We start from the raw sequence: 20234 nt of genomic DNA on the forward strand, positions 1-20234 counted from the left end.
CGCTGCATCTTAGTAGATATGACCAGGGCCGGACTGGGACCCTATGCCGGCCCTGGCAAAGTGCTGGACCGGCTCTTTGGGAGGTTGGGGGGGGCGACGGAGCAGATTGCAAAGGCCAGTTTTGGCCGATTTCGTTACAGCGGCCTATATTGCAGCTATGCTGCAAAAATGTCTGTGTAACAACATCGGCCCCAGGGGCTTAAAACCGGCCCATACCCTGGCGGCCCACTCGGGAAATGACCGGTGCCGGCTATGGCCAGTCCGGCCCTTGATATTACGCTGTTCTGCTCTCCCTTTCACGCAACGCAGCTCAGCAGCTCAACTTGCTGCTTTGTCTTGCATGACTACTTGATAAATCTGGGGCTTCATTTGTATGCTTCTTATGTTAGAATGCGAAGTATGGAGTCTCCAGCAAAAGCTTTTATCATATGCTTTCATTTTTTTTTGCAACAATTACAGGTTGTCTCGTGGAACAGAACCTTCGGGTGATTGTATACTGGCATTATAGTTGCTGGTTCCGACTATAAATTAGGGGCAATTTCCTTTTTCAGTTTGTCAGCCACCATGGTCGTTTGTAAGGGGTTAAATTAGGTAAAACACAACTATCAAATATGAGTTTTTGGTGCCTCTTGGCTTTGATGGCTTCATTATCAATGTTCTACAGAGGTTTGGCACATTTAGACTAAAATGGAATGGATGGCGTTTGTTCTGAAGAGTTACGGGTTGGGTGCAGACCAAAAATGTGTACCTATCAACTTACATAATTGATCATAATCAGTTATCCAGATGCATAAGATTTGTGCTTCTGAAACATTACTTCCTGATTCTCACCTTGGCCTTCACAGGCAGCTGAACACCTATGTATTTGGTTTCTGTCATGAAGCCCATGGGGTTTTTATCAGCACATTAAAAATACATGGAAGCAAATAATTGCATTTTTGAATATTTCACAACTTCTGAAAGTTGAGTGTCATCGGCCATAGAAAGGCAATTGACAATATGGTAAAAAATGATGTCATTAATAACTTGCTGCTGATTGGACTTCTGCATTTCCAGGGGATATTTTATAGACACAATGTAAACATTAAAGACCACAATGCATAAGAAAGTAACATGTAGAAATGTAACATTATGATGTGGTCTTTCGCTTAGATGCACTTTCTTTTGTTCAAACCCTCATACTGTGTTTACTCATAGTTTTCCTTAGATGTGAATGTTCTTTACCCCGTGGGCTCGTTTATGGAGTCCGCCCCCCCCTTTGTGCGTTTGTTTATCAGAGACAGGAGAGGTTTGCCTTTTGGATTTGATCGTCCCTCAGGGAAGGGATCAGATGACAGAACTCCATTAGGTTTAGCCACACGCCCCTATTAAAAGGATTCACAAATTGTCCATTTTCGTCCTTGAGGTAGCTGTACTTGTGGTAGTTCATACGCTCATTGGTTGTTAAATTGCATGCTGCCATGTATACCTGCAATCAAAGAACATTAGATCAGATAAATCAAAGGACATTAGAACAGATAAATCAAAGAATATTAGAGCAGATAAATCAAAGAGCGTTGGAACAGATGACCTGACCATTTTTTTAAAATATTAATCTTCAAAACAAAGTCTTACAATTGCCAGGAAAGTGAATACTTCTTCTGTGTCAAATATATTTTTCTTTCTCTTTTGACCCATGGCGGCTCCTCCACTAAGGAGGAGGAGCATTGTCCCACTGCGCAAAAAGGAAAAATTAAATGACAAAAACGTGTTGTTATTGTGGTTTTATTTTTCCTATTGCATGCAGTCCGCGGCCTGTGCGGGGTGGCCAGAGCATGGGAGGAGTGGTTTGCACTCCAAAAGTGCGCATGAACTGTTTGGCCGGCCCTCTTGGGGTGACCAAACAGTTCATGAGCGCTTTGCATGTTCCTACCAGGCTGCCCTACACAACTTAGGCAGGAACAAGCACAGGCCCCCTGTCCAGTCTGCTTGTAACCCTGCCTGATGCACTGAGATGTTCACTGTTGATAGTCCTGAATGGTACAGCCACCAATATAATCTTGTATGATGTTGTCACTATTATAACGCTAATAATACTAGTATCTCAAGAAGATTTCAGCAAATATAAGCAGCTCTTACTACAGAAAATGTTGCAGACCCCTGGTTTAGTCCCATATCTAATAGGCAATACCTCAGAATCCTGGTACCTTGCAATAGCATTTGAATGGTAATTTAAAGTGACTGCATTGGTACCAGAGGTGGCAATACCAGCTTAGATTAGCATGCAGCCCAAGTGAGAATATAAGCATTGTGGATGTGGTGTACGAGTTGTACGTCCTGCACAGTCTGTCTTGCGATATCTGGTTAGTTTGCTGTAAATAGGTATGCAAAAACGCCAGATGGCACGGGGATAAGATGCTGGAGGCTGCAACTGTGCATATTAGTGGTGTCACAAAAAGTTAGGCTTTTAAGCCACTGTGGCGTGGGAGGGCGTCTCCCAATTCCCCAGCATATCACAATCTCAGGCTTTGCGAAGAGGACAGTCGCAACAAATCAACGCACTCCCTTTGGGACATTGTGAATGTGGCCCAACAGGGCCAATAGAGGGTCGTGCCAATGCTATTTCAGACATCTGGGTGATTTAGGAGAAAATATCCACCCAATATTGGCCTATATGGAGGCTCATCCAAGCAAAGTGCATACAGTCTGCATCCGTCAAATGAATGAACTTTTAAAGCATAGTAAATGACCTAATAGTGCACCAGGATATTCAGTCACACCCACAGACATTCTTGCAGAGAATACCAAAAATAAGACAGACCAGTCCCCATATGGTGGGTGGGGAGTGAGTGAGCACAGTGAGCAAGTCATACCACTGCATGGGGGTCCGTGGGGCTCTCCTCAAGGTTTTTTTTAATGGCATAAATAGTGCACTTTGCAACACATTTTTAATTATATATTCAAATGTAGTACATTTTAAAGCATAGTGAATGATGACCTTTTGGTGCACAAGGCTGTCCAGTCATAGCCCCAGACCATCTTGCAGAGAACACAAAAGAAAGACAGTGGGGAGGTGGGATCACCTAAGAAATAATTGCATCACTTATGTGCTATTTAACACGCATAACAGTTTTATTTGTTCCAAAAGTCAGTATGTTTTTCAATGTTGTGCAATGACTTACAAGATTTGGTGATCCAACGGAGTGAGAGAAATACAACAAAGCACCTCCCACCTTCCAAAACCAACAACAACTCAAACAATGACCAATATATTCAACTGGTGCCAAGGGCTGGCCAGTATCTCTCACCAGTTCAACCCTGCTGGGTATTTGTAATGGCGAATACAAAACTAGCTCTACTTATAATGCCTCTGATTGCTGCAGCCAGGCATTAAATGGGGGTGATGATGCTCCTTGGATAGCTTCCGACATTGCATTTGTGAAATATTAACCCCTCCCCTGCTGGTGACGGAACCACTCCGTCATCAGCCGCGGTCGCGCTGTGCTGATGACGGAGCGGTTCCGTCACGTGACGGAACTGCTCCGTCATGAGCACAGCGCAACCGCGGCTGGTGAAGGAGCGGTTCCGTCACCAGCATGCGCCCGCCGCGTGGCCGCCCGCCCCCTTACCACTGCGGCGGACTAGCCCCCGCAGTGAAGGGTTAATATCTACGAAAGTTCAGCCTATTTTTTTTTGTGGCACAGCTTGTCCGTTCTAATGCATCTTTTAGTCCTCAGTTGCCATATAAGTCCAGTGGCCCCGGTAATAATGCACCAAGACTGTAGAAATAAAACCAGACATATCGAAATGTATTGGTATTTGTGAAGGCATTTCATACTTTCCAGGCAACAGGACGATTGTGGAGGCACTGTGATTGGTTCCCCCTGAAAATGCAATGAGGGGTTCCCGATTATCCCCTACAGTTCGAGTCTGAAAAGAATGCTGGTAGAGAAGGGGCTCGGCAGAAGGGTTTGCAGGGGCTTTAACTACACTTCTTGGAGATTCAGCATGTCAAATAGCCACACTGTACAGGAGACGATGCCCAAGATGGCAGATTCCTCATTTCTTAGCTGGGTGTCACGGATCAGGTATGCCATGAATATTAAAACAGAGAAATGAAAAGTAAAGACAGGCATACTAAGTATTCAGGAAACATAAAGCAACTAGCAAAAAAGCAAATAGAAAACAACAGAAAAGGGGACACTGCAAAGTAGAAGGGGGTAATAAAAAGTAACACATGACGTAAAATGACAAATTGAAATGAGTAAATGCAAAAATGGCAAAGGAGATCATAGGAACTAAACAACAGTAAATGGGAATGCAAAAAAAAATGTATAAAAAAATCTAAGGACGTGAAATGAATGTAGAGTAAATAAAAAATGTTGTAAAAAGCAAAGAGATAAATGGAAATAAAATCAAAATATGATATAAAATAGGGAAAAAATGTGTAAAGGGAAAACGAAAAAAAAGAAAAGGGATGTGAAGAGCATATTGAGAAGAAAGCTGGCAAAATATGGCCCCAAGAAGCAAAATGAAAATAACAAAACAAAGTGATCAGTGAAGGAATTGAACAATGGAAATAAGCAAATTGCTGAGCATTAAATTGGGCAGTTAGGTTTAACAAACATGGCGTAAAATAAAAGACGGAAATAACCAGATGACAAATAAAGAGGTGGAAGCAAGGGCTAGGAGGAATAGAGGACAATAAAACAGTAAACAGCAAGAAATTGAAAAATATTTAGGTAAATTAAAGGAAAAAAGAGGAACGTTTCATAAGTAATAAAGAGAACATAGAAAACAGAGAGAAAAAAGGGAATGCTAAAGAAACCTGAGAAAAAGCAGAATATAGAAAGAATCAGAATTTTTTTTAAAACAAGGAAGTATGAACACGAGAGAATGTAAAACATAAATGAAGGGTGAAAAAGAACTAAAGAAGATCCAAAGAGAAAGGAGGAAAAAGAGGAAGACTGAGGAAAACATAGAGTGTTAAAGAGAGTGGAAAAGAGGGATGGTATACGAGAAAGGAAATGAGAAACACAGATAAAGTAATGAAAGAGACAACAAAAGAAAGAAACCCAGGGGAAGGACACTTGAAACTAGAATGTTTAAGGTAACAGCAATGAGATGAGGAAAATGAATGTAAAAAAAAAAATACAAATACGTGGCCACTCTTGGCAAAACGAGCTACATTTTTCTCTCAGAAAATATGCTGAAGGGAAGCTGCGTGTGAGCCCTCTGCCTCGTTTCACCAAGAATATACCAGAATACAGCAAAGTGGCAACACCTGTGGGTCGATGTCCTGAACACGGAAACAGTCATCCATCAAGGAAGAAGAGATAGTCAAACTGATCGCCTCCATTAAACCCTCATTCCACTCCCTAGATCTGCTGCCCACGAGCCTGGCTAAAGACCTGAAGCTTACCCTAGCCCCAATTTGGTGCAAGATCATCAATAGCTCACTGAGCTCAGGAATCATTCCAGACTGCCTGAAAGTCGGGCAAGTCACACCGCTACTAAAAAAACCCGGGCTAGACACTGAGGACATGAACAACTTCAGACTGGTATCGAACCTTCCTCTTTTATCCAAAACTCTAGAAAGATGTGTTCTTCCACAGCTAACCCAACACCTAGAGAATATCAAGCTACTAGACCCTCTTCAATCAGGATTCAGAAAGGGATGCAGCACTGAAACCGCAATCTTAAATGTCTTAGACGATCTTCACAAGTCACTTGACTCAGACCAATGCAGCCTTCTCAATCTCCTAGATTTATAGGCCGCGTTCGAGACAGTTGATCACAACCTCCTCCTCAAAGTACTCCATGAAAGAGCGGGCATTGAAATGACGGTACTAAACTGGTTCTCCTCCTTTCTTCACAATGCACACAAAGAATAAAAATCAATAACTTTGAGTCTGACCCCCTTCCCGTCAACAGAGGAGTTCCACAAGGGACAGTACTCTCTCCCCAACTTTTCAACATCTACTTGGAACCCCTCAGGAACTCCAACATCCCCTTCCACCTCTATGCAGACGACACACAACTTTATCTGGAAACCACCTTGATTAAAGACATACACAGACTAAATGTCACACTCAAAGAGGTCCAAAATTGGCTCTCAGCGAACCACCTTAAACTCAACCAAGAGAAAACAGAAGTTCTCCTAATTTCTAACAAAGATGAAAACCCCAAATCGAAGAATGGCTCAAAGCCATTGACGCCCTCAATGGTGCGCTTGCGCCAACGGACTCAGTGAAATCCCTAGGTATTACCCTTGAGCCCAAACTGGACATGAAAAAACACATCTCAAAAGCCGCCAAAAGTGCGTTCCTAAATCTGAAACTGCTATACAAAATAAAACCCTTCCTTCCCCCGAAAGATCTTAAAAAAGCCACCCAGGCACTGGTGCTCTCCAGAATTGATTAGAGAATCGCATCCCTGACCGGAGCAGCAAAATCCTACCTAGGTCCCCTGACAACTACCCTCAATGCCGCAGCAAGAATGGTCACAGGAACTAAGAAATTCGAACACATTTCTCTGGCATTCAAGGAACTGAAGTGGCTCCCTATTGATCAATGAGCCAGCTTCCGTACAGCCTGTCTCACCTACAAAGCCCTGCACACAGGTAAACCAGAATACCTGGCCGCCAAAATCAAAAGGGCTGGCCAGTCCAGGAACCTCAGAAGTTCCAACACGCTTCTACTCATCCCACTGAAATCACGGAAACACAAAACCGCAAACAAATCCTTCACGGTAAATGCACCTAAGATTTGGAACTCCACCCCCCCCCACATCAGAACTACCACCTCCTTCCCGAAATTCAAGATCCTTCTCAAAGCCCTCTTCCTTGAGTGCTTTCGATCGTAACGAGAAATCCACAAATGACTTTGGGAAGGGCAACTAACTCCACTTCCTGTTACCCCTCAGCCTGAATATCTGTACTGTAACTCTGTTTTTAATGCTCTTAAGTTGGTAAATTGCAGATGTTTGTCTTTGCCAAAATTGCTCATAACTGTACCTTTTGTGAAGCGCTCTGATACCCACGGGTCCAGCTAGCGCTATACAAAAGCTCTAAAATAAAAAAATAAAATAAAAATTGAAAAGGAAATATTGAAGTGCAGCTACTTCTTTTCCTATAGTACCTGTTTACTGCTGAGAATTACCGGTACTTTCCAATTAAAAGTATTGGAGCAATGCTGTGAATTGCTGTTACTCTTTGATAATGCAACACAAGCATTTCATTCAAATCTGAATGATTAAAGGCCGAGTGAACCAGCATAAATTTGAAAGCGAACCAGTGACGTGCAGGTTGTTGTACAGATCATTTAACGTGCTGATGTAGGTGTGTTCCTCATCATGGTAGCCAGGAGCGCACGTGGAGGTGGGTGTTGTATGGTAGGCCTGGGGTCAAGAAATGGGTATTTTGATCACAAAACAGAACAGCCCTTTTGCCTTCAATTTAAAAGTTTGCTAACTCGGCCAAGATCCCGACTAGCTTCACCTCCGGGGAGCCATCACGCAGTGTGTCAGATGGAGCTCCATTGGCCGTGAGTAAGAAGCCTTGATGGACTCTGCATTTAGATATTGTCTCACGTATTTCTCGACATAAGACGTTGCCTTTTAAATTGAAGGAAAAAAGACTGTTCTGTTTTGTGATCAAAATACCCATTTCTTGTCATCAGACTTGTTCTACAACAAATTGGAGAATGTTGAGAGTGCACTAAAAAATCAAACTTGTGGTACAGCGGATCATATCAAAAGGGTGTCAGTGAAAAAGGATTGTAAGTCTCCCCTCGGTGGAGTGACCTTGGTCTGATATCTGGCAGGTCCTGAGGAAGGTGGTTCCTATTTACACTCCAAGCCACCGAAACGCGTCGACCAATTCTATTCAGATCCTGTTGTATGTAGTAGCTTCAAATGGTCGTGGAGACCAAAAAACAATCTATTGTCTCCTACTTTCCAGATGCATGTAGTTATGAGTGTGATGTGAATTTAGCAGAAGGGGTGTGCATGCACAAAAGTCTGTTGAAAGGTTGGTTTCTGTCTCTCTACCTGGGGGTATTTAATGTTAATGTATGGCAATGTCATTATTCTGTAATAATATACGTAGATGTCAATCAGAATAATTTTATGTGTAAAGTGGATAAAAGAAATGACAAAAATAATTTGATAAAAGGAATAAAATAATAAAAAAACAATGTTAAGACAGATGAAGATGTTGATGTTTTTGCACTTTGTTGCTATTTAAATTTCATGTTTAGCCCATGTCAAATTTGTGCTGAATTGGTGAAAAGAAATGTAGGTCCTGAGGGATCTCCTTCCTTAGTATTGATGTTTTTCCCCTCTTCTCCCTGACCTTGTAAGTACCTTCTAAGAGGGGGTCCCCTTCTTTTTGCACAACCTTGAAAGTTATCCTTAGAATTACATGAAACACACTACAGTTCAGAAAAATCTTTCAGTATTAATCTCAAAGGACGCATTACCAGACTCCCCCTCTGAACCTTTGCTGTTATCAGATGATGTGATTCTTCCCAGTTCCCCCTTCTACTCCCTCCTTAACTCCTCTAACCTTCATTTAGCTTCCTACTGTTATGGACGCCATTTTGTCTGGTTTGGTTTCTTAGAAAAGTGAAACAAATTACTGAATGGAAATGAAGGAACATACACAAATTGCAGTCATTCCTCCTGAAATGACAACGATGACACAGAGAAATAGGAATCCCATTCCGAGGAAGAGGCTGCGTCCAACTATATCAAACCAGTCCCAGCACATGTATGCCCCAATCGTGCCGTTCATGCACATAGTAGCCAGAAATGCAACAAAGCAGGCCCTGCATAATAAACAAACAACAAAAAAGTTATGATAGTTATGCAGTACATCAAACACGTTTACATTAAAGCGAAATGTGTCAAGCTTTAAGTTCAACTGTGAAACCTTCAATTTGTGAGAAGCAAAAATGGCTGCATGTGAATATTCTGAATAGCAGACATAACAAAGTCATTTACAACATAAGGAGAACACAAACAATTGATATAGGTGACACTGTAAATGTTATTTCCCTTTCTTCCATGCAGCACCTACCCTTAAAAAGACAAGAGCCCGGTTTCCAACGAATAATCAAATAGTAATGGAACATAGTTTCACCACACAGTGCTACGAAGAGTTAGAATTGCTCAGAAAGAATGCAATAATACTGGCTACATGCTAGCAAGTTGTCGATGAAATCCACAAATATTTATAATTTCGTACCTGCATATTTTGGCATTGAAGAAGCAAAAGAACGAAGCACTTTGCTTTTTTACAGTGGTAATATTCAATTAAGTATGTAGGTTTAGAATATAATTTATTGTAAAACTATGAACTTTCAGTAAGCTAATACATTGATAAAGTTTGGCATAAATATATTTTACTTGTTATTCTACAAAGAGAATGGGTTCATAGGCAGCTCAGTCAATAACAGTAGTTCTAGATAACAATGCTATCCGATATTAGGTATTAATCATTACCAGACCTGATACTGCCCTCTCAAAAATGACTACAAATCTACTTCCCATTATATCTACACCTTATGTCTAGGAAGGTAATACAACATTACGGTTGTGATGAAATTAATACAGTTCCATACATTGCTTTAAATATTTAAACGTGATAGTAGAAGGAGGGCATAAAAAAACTGAAGAATAATAAGGACAGATTCCTAAAAACGTAGGTCCTTATATATCAAAGCATTTGCCCAAAATGAGACTATTGCCTTTTTAAACTATTTTTAACTGTATTTCTTGCATTCATTGGTTTATACCATGCTACCAAATGGCTGGATGCTGATTAGCACCAGACAAAACATGGACAGTGAGTGGGGGACGCTCAGCAGGATGGATAAGTTACTTAAGACGAAATGCCTGGTGGAGGATGTGGGTCTTCTGCTATTTGAAAAGTGATCTAATGTTACTTATGGTGATCAGGCAATGGGAAATAATCCCAGTGAAAGGAGCCTTGGTGGTGCATAGGTCTTCCCACAACCTGCCTGTATCTCAGTGGGAACTTTGTGAGAGAATGTTTGGTGTCCATTCTTAGCCATCTGCTGTGGTCTGTATGTGTTTCTCCTGAGGCCAACCAGGCCCTCTCCCCCACACTACTGAATTTTGGACTTTGCATTATACAGAGATTTCTGAAAAGGTTACATCAAAGGGGTCCCATTTGTTTCAAGTTCATAGAAAAAAGAGATTTGAATCTTTCATATATCAGAATCACATTTTCAAGGAGTCAGTCAAATAAAAGGATTAATTGTAATGGCCAATAGGCTAGGTGAGGTGGGTGCAAAGCGGAAGGAGTTGCTGCTCAGGCATCCTTAGTTATATACACCTAACTCAAAATACAAATATCAATATGGAGAATGATACTAAAATCAGCCAACTGAAACCTGATTAATTTTTGTAAATACTCAAATGTGGAAGTGGTTGGGAGAGGAAGAGACCTTTAAGGTGAGGTACATGGACGAGATGCATCAACTTTTGCTTACCCACACTGAATTTCAACAAAAGTATTTTTGTTTTGCAAACAAGTACAAACTCAGTATGCTGCTACTGAAATCTATCTGTTGAAAGAGGCTGCAGAATACTGACTATCATGGATTCTGGCTGACCCGAGTATTTTTTCCGTTATATTTCCTCTGCTGTCCCACTTTTACTGAGGGCCATATACCCCATTTTCAAGACATCGTGTTGCCTTCAGCACCAGCGGTAGGTTAGTAACTCTGTGAGTTGGTGCCTCTATTCCATCAACCCAGCTTGTAAATACTGGAAGCAACTTTGGCTAATTCCAGGACTTAGAGCGACTGAACGGGCGCACAGTCACAAGCAAATAAATGGCCTACAACAGCAGGCAGCACGGAACAAATAGTGTGCTGCATAACTAGAGGTGGCAGATGATAGGTTTTGTTTTGTTATCCTACGTTAAATGGCTCTCACTGAAAGATCTTTCAAGGTTAATCTTAAGCTTTAAGGATAGAATGCATTAAAGCCCGGATAGTCTTAAGGTATTCTGATACCCTAGGCGAGGGACATAGTTTACCCTGTACCTTACAGTGGTGCCCACAAAGTGCTGACTGGTCCTCACAAAAGCTTGACCTCACGACAAACCCCTTGAAGAACGGTCTATCAACCAAGAAAAGAAGCAGCTTCTTAAAGCTCAAACTTGACATTGCAAACCATTGCAAGCCTGCATACTAGAGGCGCACTCCTATGCACTCATAAAGCTAAGTCCCTTTTAAGTGGAATCGACAGTACTGCCCTCCAGCAGAGGGCACCATACGTGAGCACCTCTGTGACCTGGGCACAGGAATGGCCCTGTAAAAAGTATATATGTGGTGTCTGTATACTCTTCCTCACAGATTCTGCCATAACTATTAGACTTTTAGTGACACTCATTTTGGACATCAGGTAAACCTGTGGCATTTATGTGACCACATCCAAAATCCTTCGTTCAGCGTAAGGTTCATTGTATCTGGTTCAAGGAAATATTCAAATGGTGCTAGAGTACACGCAGGACATATAGCATTTATTCCACCACTGAAATTAAATGAAAGGTAAGAGACTGAGACTTAACAAGCAATCAGTGGTTTCAATTACATCACAAGCTCATAAATAACACAGTGAAGGGCCGCCAGAGAGCTGTCACAGGTACAATGAGGAAATGATGAAAGTATGGGAGGGGAGCAAAGCGACAGAGTGAAAGATAAAAATGTATAGAAGGAAAATTAAAGGTGGAGTAAGTAAGATGGAGAGAAAGAGAGAAATGGGAGAAGAAATGGAAGAAAGGAAGAAAGGGAAAAGAAAGAAATAGAGAGGAGGAAAGAAAGTACGAAAAAGGAGAAAAGAACGAAAGAATAAGACACTAAAGCAATAAAGGAGAATGGAACAAAGGATAAAAAGAAGAAAAGAAAGAAAGAAAAAAGGGAAAAGAAAAAAAATATCCACATTTATAGTAAAACGAGAAGGGGGAATAATGAAAACAAAAAATGGGACGAAAAATGGTAAAGAACAGAGATTAAACAAAAAAAGCAGGCAAGAAAAAATAGAAACGAGACGAAAAGAGGGAGACAATGAACCAAAGAAGAAACAATGAAAAATAATGCAAAGAAAGAAAAATGAACAGGAGAAAGAAAGACCAAAGTAAAAAGTAAGAAACTGAGAAAAAGGGAAGGAAAAAGAAAGTGGAAATCGGAGTAAAGAAAAGCAAAGAAGCGAGCAAATAGAGAAAACAGAGTGATTGATATAAACGTTAGAAGCAAAGAGTAGGAAGAAATATGAAAACAGAAACAGAAACAAAGACAGAAATTATGTAAAAGGTGGAAAAATAAGAAAAATAAGAAAAAAGCAGAGTATAACACAAGAGCCCCTTCATTATTTATTTTATGTCTAGAGCCCTTTTTGGAGAAAAAAACTCCTTCAATGAGGGTTTTAAATTTAAAAATGGGAGTGCTTAGATTTCAGCATACCCTAAGGATAAATTACTATGTATGTCTGACACTACAGCTTCTCTTTTTTTATCCTTTTCTTAATGACTGCCATTCTTATTTACAAGTTTCTGGATATAAATGAAATCTTACCAAATTCACACTCTTACTATAAATAAACACTGTATGAGTTATACGTTTGAATGTTCTTATTTTCAATGCTCTCTCTGATGATCAAGAGACACACCACCACTACCACCACATGTATTTGTTGAAATGTTAGTATTATGGTACCTGTTTCTGTAGCCAACATTATTGTAGACATAAGGGCAGTAGTGATCAAAGCAGGCCACACATCTGTTGGTGACGCGGCAGTGCTTGGAACGAAGAGGCTTGACAAGGTGGCAGGTGTGACACAGTCTGCTCAGTGGGCTCTTGCCCTTTTTCCAATCATTAAAATTGTTCACCTAAAATGAAAACCATTCAAGAATTATTTAGGTTCTGTTGTTCCAAAGCAAAGTTGTTTATGAATTTTTTTCATATAAAAATATTTTCATTAATTCCACCCTAACTGGTGAAACAAAATATTGGGCAACAATAAATACAGTTCTCCTCATTTAGTTAGTAAAATACAAAGACGAGGACAGTAAAAACACTCAAAACCACCCTGGATAATTGCTCCTTGCTCCTCTACTCTTTTCTGATTGATGACTGAAGGAACAATCCATCAAATTAACTGAATGAACTGGATGCCATTATGAATAGCTAAGCATCAACAAGATGCATTGGCAACTTTTCAGACATCAAATATAACTATAAGGCATGGAGTACCGTAAGATTTAGCTGTATTCCCTCATATTTCACTGCTACCTTCAGTCTCTGGAGGCACTACTTAATGATTATCATATGATAATGTATATGTTTAATGACGACATACAAGCTTTCTTAATCAGTGTTAAGCCTTCTTAATGTGTCATCAGCTGAGCAAATATTGGGTTCGATAGCTGCTTTGAGGTCAATCAGCTCTTTGATGTTAAACGCTGGGAAATGATAGATTTCTATCATCAATCCCTATTCTGGGATGCTTGTCTTTGGATAATTACCAAGGGTCACTGGCCATAACCTTCAATGGTTGTTAGGAACTTGAGCAGAATCACTGACTCAGATTGACTTGGAACACCACTACAGAAGCTGTTTATTGCAGAAAATTGTTTTCTTATGCATCCTTAACTATGTCTAGTACCTGTGTACAGTCAGCAGTGTATCTGACTTCCGAAATATGATCATATCTCAATTAACTACCAGTGGGCTATCTCCTAAAAGTCATTAAATTCAAGGCACTTTGTTTGACGTATTGGTCTTTTGTTTTTTTAAATCGATCGAGGCACAGGTTTTCTCACACATTATTTCCACAACAAGTTGTTGATACCTACATTTAAAAGCTCTCACATTCATGGTAGAACCTTCTGGCCACAAGCAGCAAAGCTTTGGAATTCCATGCTAGAAGCTTAGAAACATTTAAAGACAATAATCTGAAATTCTGCAAGATACTATGCACTTTTCTTTTTCTATGCTAATCTTGGGAGCAGGTTGAGCATCTCCTTTAGCAATAATGCCAAAAAGCCTTTTTGTGTTGGATGCACTATATGAATTTCTTCAAAAAATACAAGTACAAATCATGGTGTGTCCACTCAGCAGTAATATCATTTTCTTTGTACTTGACGAGCAAGTCAGGCCGACTACTAAGTAATGGAGGACATAACTTAACAATGTATGTCTTCATTCATGTCATTTATAAGATGTATTTATTTACTTATGAGTTTTATATCAGTCAAATGACAAACTTAATTGTCTTTAGAAATGGAGAAAGAATTGCAAGCCAAGAAAGAAAGAACAAAGTGACTAAGATCTTCTTGAATTACAGCAGAAGTCAAAGGGTCACAATATGAAAAGGGAGCTAGTTCCAGATCTGTACAGCCACTTCAGAGAAAATATGATCAATGGTTCATGAGCTGTCGGACCATAAACTGGCGGTGGCAAGGGGGTTGGGGGTTTCGGCGAAAGATGATAAGCTAGTTTGGAGAATTAACCAAATATGTCTGTATGGAATTCAGAGCAAACCTTTGGGTTGAAGATGGTAGGGTACGTAATAAGAAGTGGGAGATTAAATGACAGCATTGTACTTAGGCCAGGGCGGAGAGCCCTCCACCTTGACTATGAGGGTAGAGAGGTATGTTGGGTGTGGCTAGGTCCTCCCGAATCAAATCACTAACCACTAAAGGTATCCCACCTAATGTATTCAGGGCTCAGCGCCAAACTCTCATGGCGTTACCCGCTCAGCGCGGTAAAGGAAGCAATTCCTTTTTGTCTAGTAACCCTCACACACCCTAGTGGTGTCATGCTTCATCATCAGGTACACCTTGAGTGGTGGATTGCATGTATATGCGGACCCAAATAGGTGGAATCGAGGGGCAGGACCTTTGAGGAAAGTGTGACTAAAAGGCTACCCCTACTACCGCTCCCCTTGATATACATGCAATCCACCACAATAGGGTGGATATAAGACATAAGAAAAAAGGGAGATAAGTATACCTTCCATATCAATGTTGGGGATGCAGCTTTCTGCACCCTCCAAATTAAAAAATAGGTAATACCTATTTGTATAACCAGGGAGGGAACTTCTATTTGCCCTGAAGAAAGTCCAAGACTCAAGAGGCCATTCCCAAGGGCTGAAACATGTTGGCAAGATACTAGGCAAAGACACTAGGGTCATAGAATCATCACCTCCGGAAGACCCCTTATACATATAATTTTAATATCATCTACGCCTCCACAAATAACGGGATACCTGAAGACGGACAAGGATTTTTACTTTAAGACCCCCCGGCCTATCTCTCAAAAGAGCTCCTTGGAATATGGTTGACCTCACCCTGACCTTTAGGAGTCAGGATGAACCCGATGATGAAGCATGACACCATTAGAGTGTGTGAGGGTTACTAAACAAAAAGGAATTGCTTCCTTTCCCACACTGAGAGTTTAGCTCTTTATTTATTTATTTATTTTATTTATAAGTTTATATAGCGCTAGAATCACTCCTACAGGAGTATCTCTGCGCTTTTGACCAGGGATCAGCAGCATATTAACAGTGAGGGGATGAGTTAGACTTCATTTTTAAAAAGAGCTGTTTTTAAAAGTTTGCGGAAAGTCAGATGTTCTTTACATTGCCTTAATTCCAAAGGTAACTTGTTCCACAACTTAGGGCCAGTAACAGACAAGGCTCTGCCTCCATGTCTTACTTTTTTATGTGGGGGACCACCAGAAGGAGATTACTACTAGATCTAAGAGACCGTACTGGAGCATAAGGAATAAATTTCCGTTCCAGATAGATAGGTCCCTCTGAGTTTAGACATTTGTGGATCAAACAACATATTTTAAATTTGACCCTCTGTCGTATTGGAAGCCAGTGTAGGCGGTTCAGGAGAGGTTTAGAAGCAGTTCTCGGAGGGGCATTCAGAACTAGGCGAGCCGCCGTGTTCTGGATCACCTGCAGCTTATCCAACACACCCTCATTGGCTGATAAAAGTAAACCGTTACAGTAGTCAATCCGACTGAGGATCAACGCTTGAACAAGCGTTTTCCTTACTGCGTCGGGTAAAAGCGGGAAGACCTTACGGAGAAGTCCAATGGTGTGGAAGCAGATCCCTGATATGTAATTGGTGTGCTGTTTAAATGACAGGTCATGATCGAGTCTGACTCCCAGATTCTTAACAACCTGTTTAGGTTCAGGGACTGCTCCAAGCTCCGACGGCCACCATTCGGGAGTCCAGAGTATTTTCGCGTCTCCAAATAACATGATCTCAGTCTTGGTGACATTGCATTGGAGGTAATTTGTAGCCATCCATTTTGCCACCTCTTTCATGCCTGTCAAAAAGGAGTTTCTGACCTCAGTGGTGAGAGTTTTGAAGGGGAACAGGAGCTGTGTGTCATCAGCGTAAGACATGGGAATAAAGCCATATCTACGCAAAACTCCTGCCAGGGGTGCCACATAGATATTAAAGAGAGTAGGGCTCAAGCATGAGCCCTGTGGCACCCCTTTAGATATCTCTGTTTCCACTGAGCGGTATGCACCCATGGTGACTCTCTGGGTGCGGCCGGTCAGAAAACTCTTTAGCCAGTCAAGAGCCTTGTTCTGGATGCCAGCGTTCGACAACCGTTGCGTCAGGATGGTATGAGACACGGTGTCGAACATGCTGATAGATCTAATAGCACCAGGATGACTGAAAGGCCCTTGTCCTGGTAGGCATGGAGATCATCAGTAACAGACAAGAGAGTGGATTCTCTGAGCCCTCAATACATTTGGTGGGATACCTTTAGTACTTAGTAGATTAAACGACAGCCCAATATATTCGAGGCAGATTTGAAATTTTACTCTCAATCGGACTGGGAGCCAGTAGATGTCTATGAGAAAAGGGGCACAATGGACCTCTTTTCGCCAATCGGATATCAGCCCACAAGTTAAATAGACATTCTGCAAGCAGACAAGGTGTTATTTCGAAAGGCCAGGGTAATCAGTGTTGATTTAGCTGATTGTGTGGCTAGAGTGCGAGATACTGCAAGAGGGTTGCAGGAAGGGAGTCATTGTAGAGGGTATCTAAGATTGTGGAGCAAAACACATACTCCTTAGGTGACTACATTTTTCCGATAATCAACTCTCAGTTGAAGGCCAGCAAAAATGTAACTTTTTATTTTCAACAGCATGTCACTGTACAGTTTCTAACAACCCCCCTGCACTTTGCCTTTGTGGAATCCCTTATCTATCTATCCTTTACAGGATGATCAAACCCTGGATTCAAAAATTTCTGTTGAGGAACATTTTCCCTCAATTTCTCCAACAGGATTGGTCAATGGTTTGGCAGCCTGAGAGGTTTTAATTGCTGATGGTCAACTCTTGTTTGTGCACGCGACAAGGACTTTAGCAGATAATGGATTACAATAACAATATTGCAGTCCTTCTTGTCTTGTACACCTCCCCCCAGGTACTGCTTTGAGCAGGTGAGGTAAACAGGTGAGATACTAGTGAATTTATTGCTCTTTTATAAGTATGTCATGTGATCTGACTATCAGCTCAGGAGGAACCAGGAACACTTTGAGGACAGGAAGTTCTGTTCCACACAGATCATCACATACGTAGGGCAGTAAAGAGTGGATAGGGGCAATCAAACCCCAAATACAACGTCTACAACTGTATCTTATTAAAACATTTTTAACAGAAGACGGGACTCTCTTTCAAGCAAGAAAGCACTATGCCTTTCGTTTTTACTGTTATACATTATTTGCAAATGCTTCCCATGCAGTTGTCCTCATTAACATATGACGATTAACATGCAGGCTGAACAACAAATGCTGTGACAGCAACACGGTATTTAATGCACGGATATGTGAAGTGTTGATATGCAAACACTAATAAAGATTGGACTCTCAGTGCTTCAAAGACAGTTGCAGCCATGAGCTTCCCAACAGGCATATGTTGAGACATAATGCTAAGGATTTGTAAATACAACGGATTGTCAAGCCAAGACTGTACAGACAACCTGGCACCTGCCATCGTTTGCAACGCCCCATAATGAAGGCCTTAAGTATACATTCTGGTTTAAGTTTACTATTTATACCATACAATTAACTGCTGCTTTTCCATGCATCGATGATCAATGTCTCAAAGCAGTGTGGGAAATACTTGTTCTGTTTGTAGCATTCAATATGAATCAAAGTCTGCAGAGGGGCAGGTGTGCTGAAAAGGGTAATCATTCCAGGACCACTGTCTAATCAGCTATAGCAGCCACAGAAATCATGGCACTGCTATGGAAAATATACACCTAGTGATCAAGAAGTGGCTGAAACTTTAGAAAAGGGACTGCTAAAGGTCCAGATAAAAAGGACCCTCTTAATCTGTGTTATCGATAAATTGTCTTCACTTTAGTAGATCAGTGCTGGGCCAAAATAGATGCCTCCACCTAACAATGAAGCTGGAGTACAATCTCTTCTGCCCCAGCTGACAAAGAAAGTCAGAGTTATGTTTTCTGTGACGTGTCTCCACAGAATCACTTAAAGGTGTATATGGTGATGAAAACTAGCAGCAAAGTTCACAATTATCAGTCTTACCACCAGTCGTTAATTTGTAAAAAAAAAAATAAGTCCCAGGGCCTTCGTCAGGATCCACTCACTGCAGCTTGCACCACCCATTGTCCCTGCCGGCGTTGCCAATGACAGAACCAACACAACTACTAACCTTCATACCCAACAAGTGTAACAGTTCAAACTATTTCATGCCCCCACAGCTATAGGAATGACTTGGGTGGTAAGCATTAGTCATGTTTAATGTATATTGATTTAATAAACTACTATTGTTGTATTAATCTCTACTTTGGACAAACAGCGCCACCATGTGGCAGACTGTCATATGTACTGGTACTGACAAATAAGTGCCGGCAAAGCACTGGAAATCACCGGCTCAAATTAAGTGTTGCCTACTGCACATATTTCTGGAGCAAAACAAAGTTGAAAAACACGGTTTCTAACATTCAACAAGCTACTGAATCTAGACAGGGCTCCCTTACCTTTTCACAGTAGTAGGGCATTAGCCAGAATGCTTCCCAAACACAAAGTATTATTTGTGAAATATATCTTGAATTATAATTAGCAAACCTCTTTAACCTAAGTCGACCCTAAAGAAAACCAAGGGTATTTTCTTATAATGTACACACATTGGTATGTCAACTTAAGACAAACCTGGTTTTTGTGACTTATAAAGGGGCAACACGTCAACAGACCAAAAAACAAAAGCCTGCAAAATATTGCACTTAATGTCTTTTGAAAAACATAATATACTGTCTTCATTACTCGGACACAAGAACAGGGTAACTAACCAAGGAAAATTCTTTTCAGAAAAGCACAACCTTTTCAGACAGTCGTCTCTGCTAGAGACGACTGGCGGACTGGTGATAGGGATCCACTTTAGATGCAATCCTAAATATTCTGGAGAATAATTATTGAATTCGATTGGATATAATTTCTCTATCACACCAAAAACCAGCCTGTGTGAGGTAATCAAAAGCGATGGGAAGTAAACACGAAAGACTTCCTACAGGAGAAAGAGACTTTGGTGTAGGAGTCTCATGAAGCCTTATAGCAGCTACTTTGTGAGCTGCTGGTAAATGGAGGATAGTGGCCTTTATATGTGGCCTGCCTACTAGCAAAGTCTGCGATTATATGCATTCCAATGTCATCACAGAAGGTCCTTTTGTACTCTTCTGCTGATAATGTACAGAAATACTCTTTCATAAAAAGTCAAGCATCAGGGAGGTTAGAATGTCCTAGTGAGAAATTAATTTTGTCAATTTTGGAATGCATTCTAGGAGATTACAAATCCAGCTGACCCCGACTAATACCAGGTTTGATTCTTGGAACTCCTTCTAAATACAGTGTGTGCTTTAAACCAGGCTAATCTGACATAACATTATAAAATAATCTCAACCAATGAAAAATATTAATGCTGCTGCATTAAGGAATACCATTCAGTTAGGAATGGGGAGCTCACCAGTGCTGGGTACCGACAAGCCTTCTACGGTAAAACCACATTGTATACAATGAAGACTGAATATACTGGGTTTAGAGACTGTGAGCAACATATTCTTGGTATCTAAAGAGTGCAATGGGTACTGAATAGTGCGTACTCTGAAAACAGTCATTCAGTACACAAACCCCATACTAGCACACTCCCCCTACACCTTCAGAACTTCCCTCGCC

The 20234-nt window shown here is 40.9% G+C and overlaps 1 protein-coding gene across 1 annotated transcript in view; it reads right to left on the reverse strand.

Moving 5' to 3' along the window:
• Positions 1 to 820: 820 nt before the first annotated feature.
• LOC147728408 (uncharacterized) overlaps positions 821 to 20234 on the reverse strand; it is a 143504-nt gene continuing 124090 nt past the window's right edge. Inside the window, exons 8-10 of the mRNA XM_086963280.1 lie at positions 12726 to 12898; positions 8642 to 8807; positions 821 to 1468 (exon numbers count right to left, since the gene is read on the reverse strand). Of these exons, the coding sequence (XP_086819406.1) occupies positions 1274 to 1468; positions 8642 to 8807; positions 12726 to 12898 (534 nt within the window). The 3' untranslated portion in view covers positions 821 to 1273. The remainder of the gene's footprint in view (positions 1469 to 8641; positions 8808 to 12725; positions 12899 to 20234) is intronic.

The sequence above is a fragment of the Lissotriton vulgaris genome, chromosome 3_1, assembly GCF_964263255.1.
Source record: "Lissotriton vulgaris chromosome 3_1, aLisVul1.2, whole genome shotgun sequence".
Classification (NCBI taxonomy): Eukaryota; Metazoa; Chordata; class Amphibia; order Caudata; family Salamandridae; genus Lissotriton; species Lissotriton vulgaris.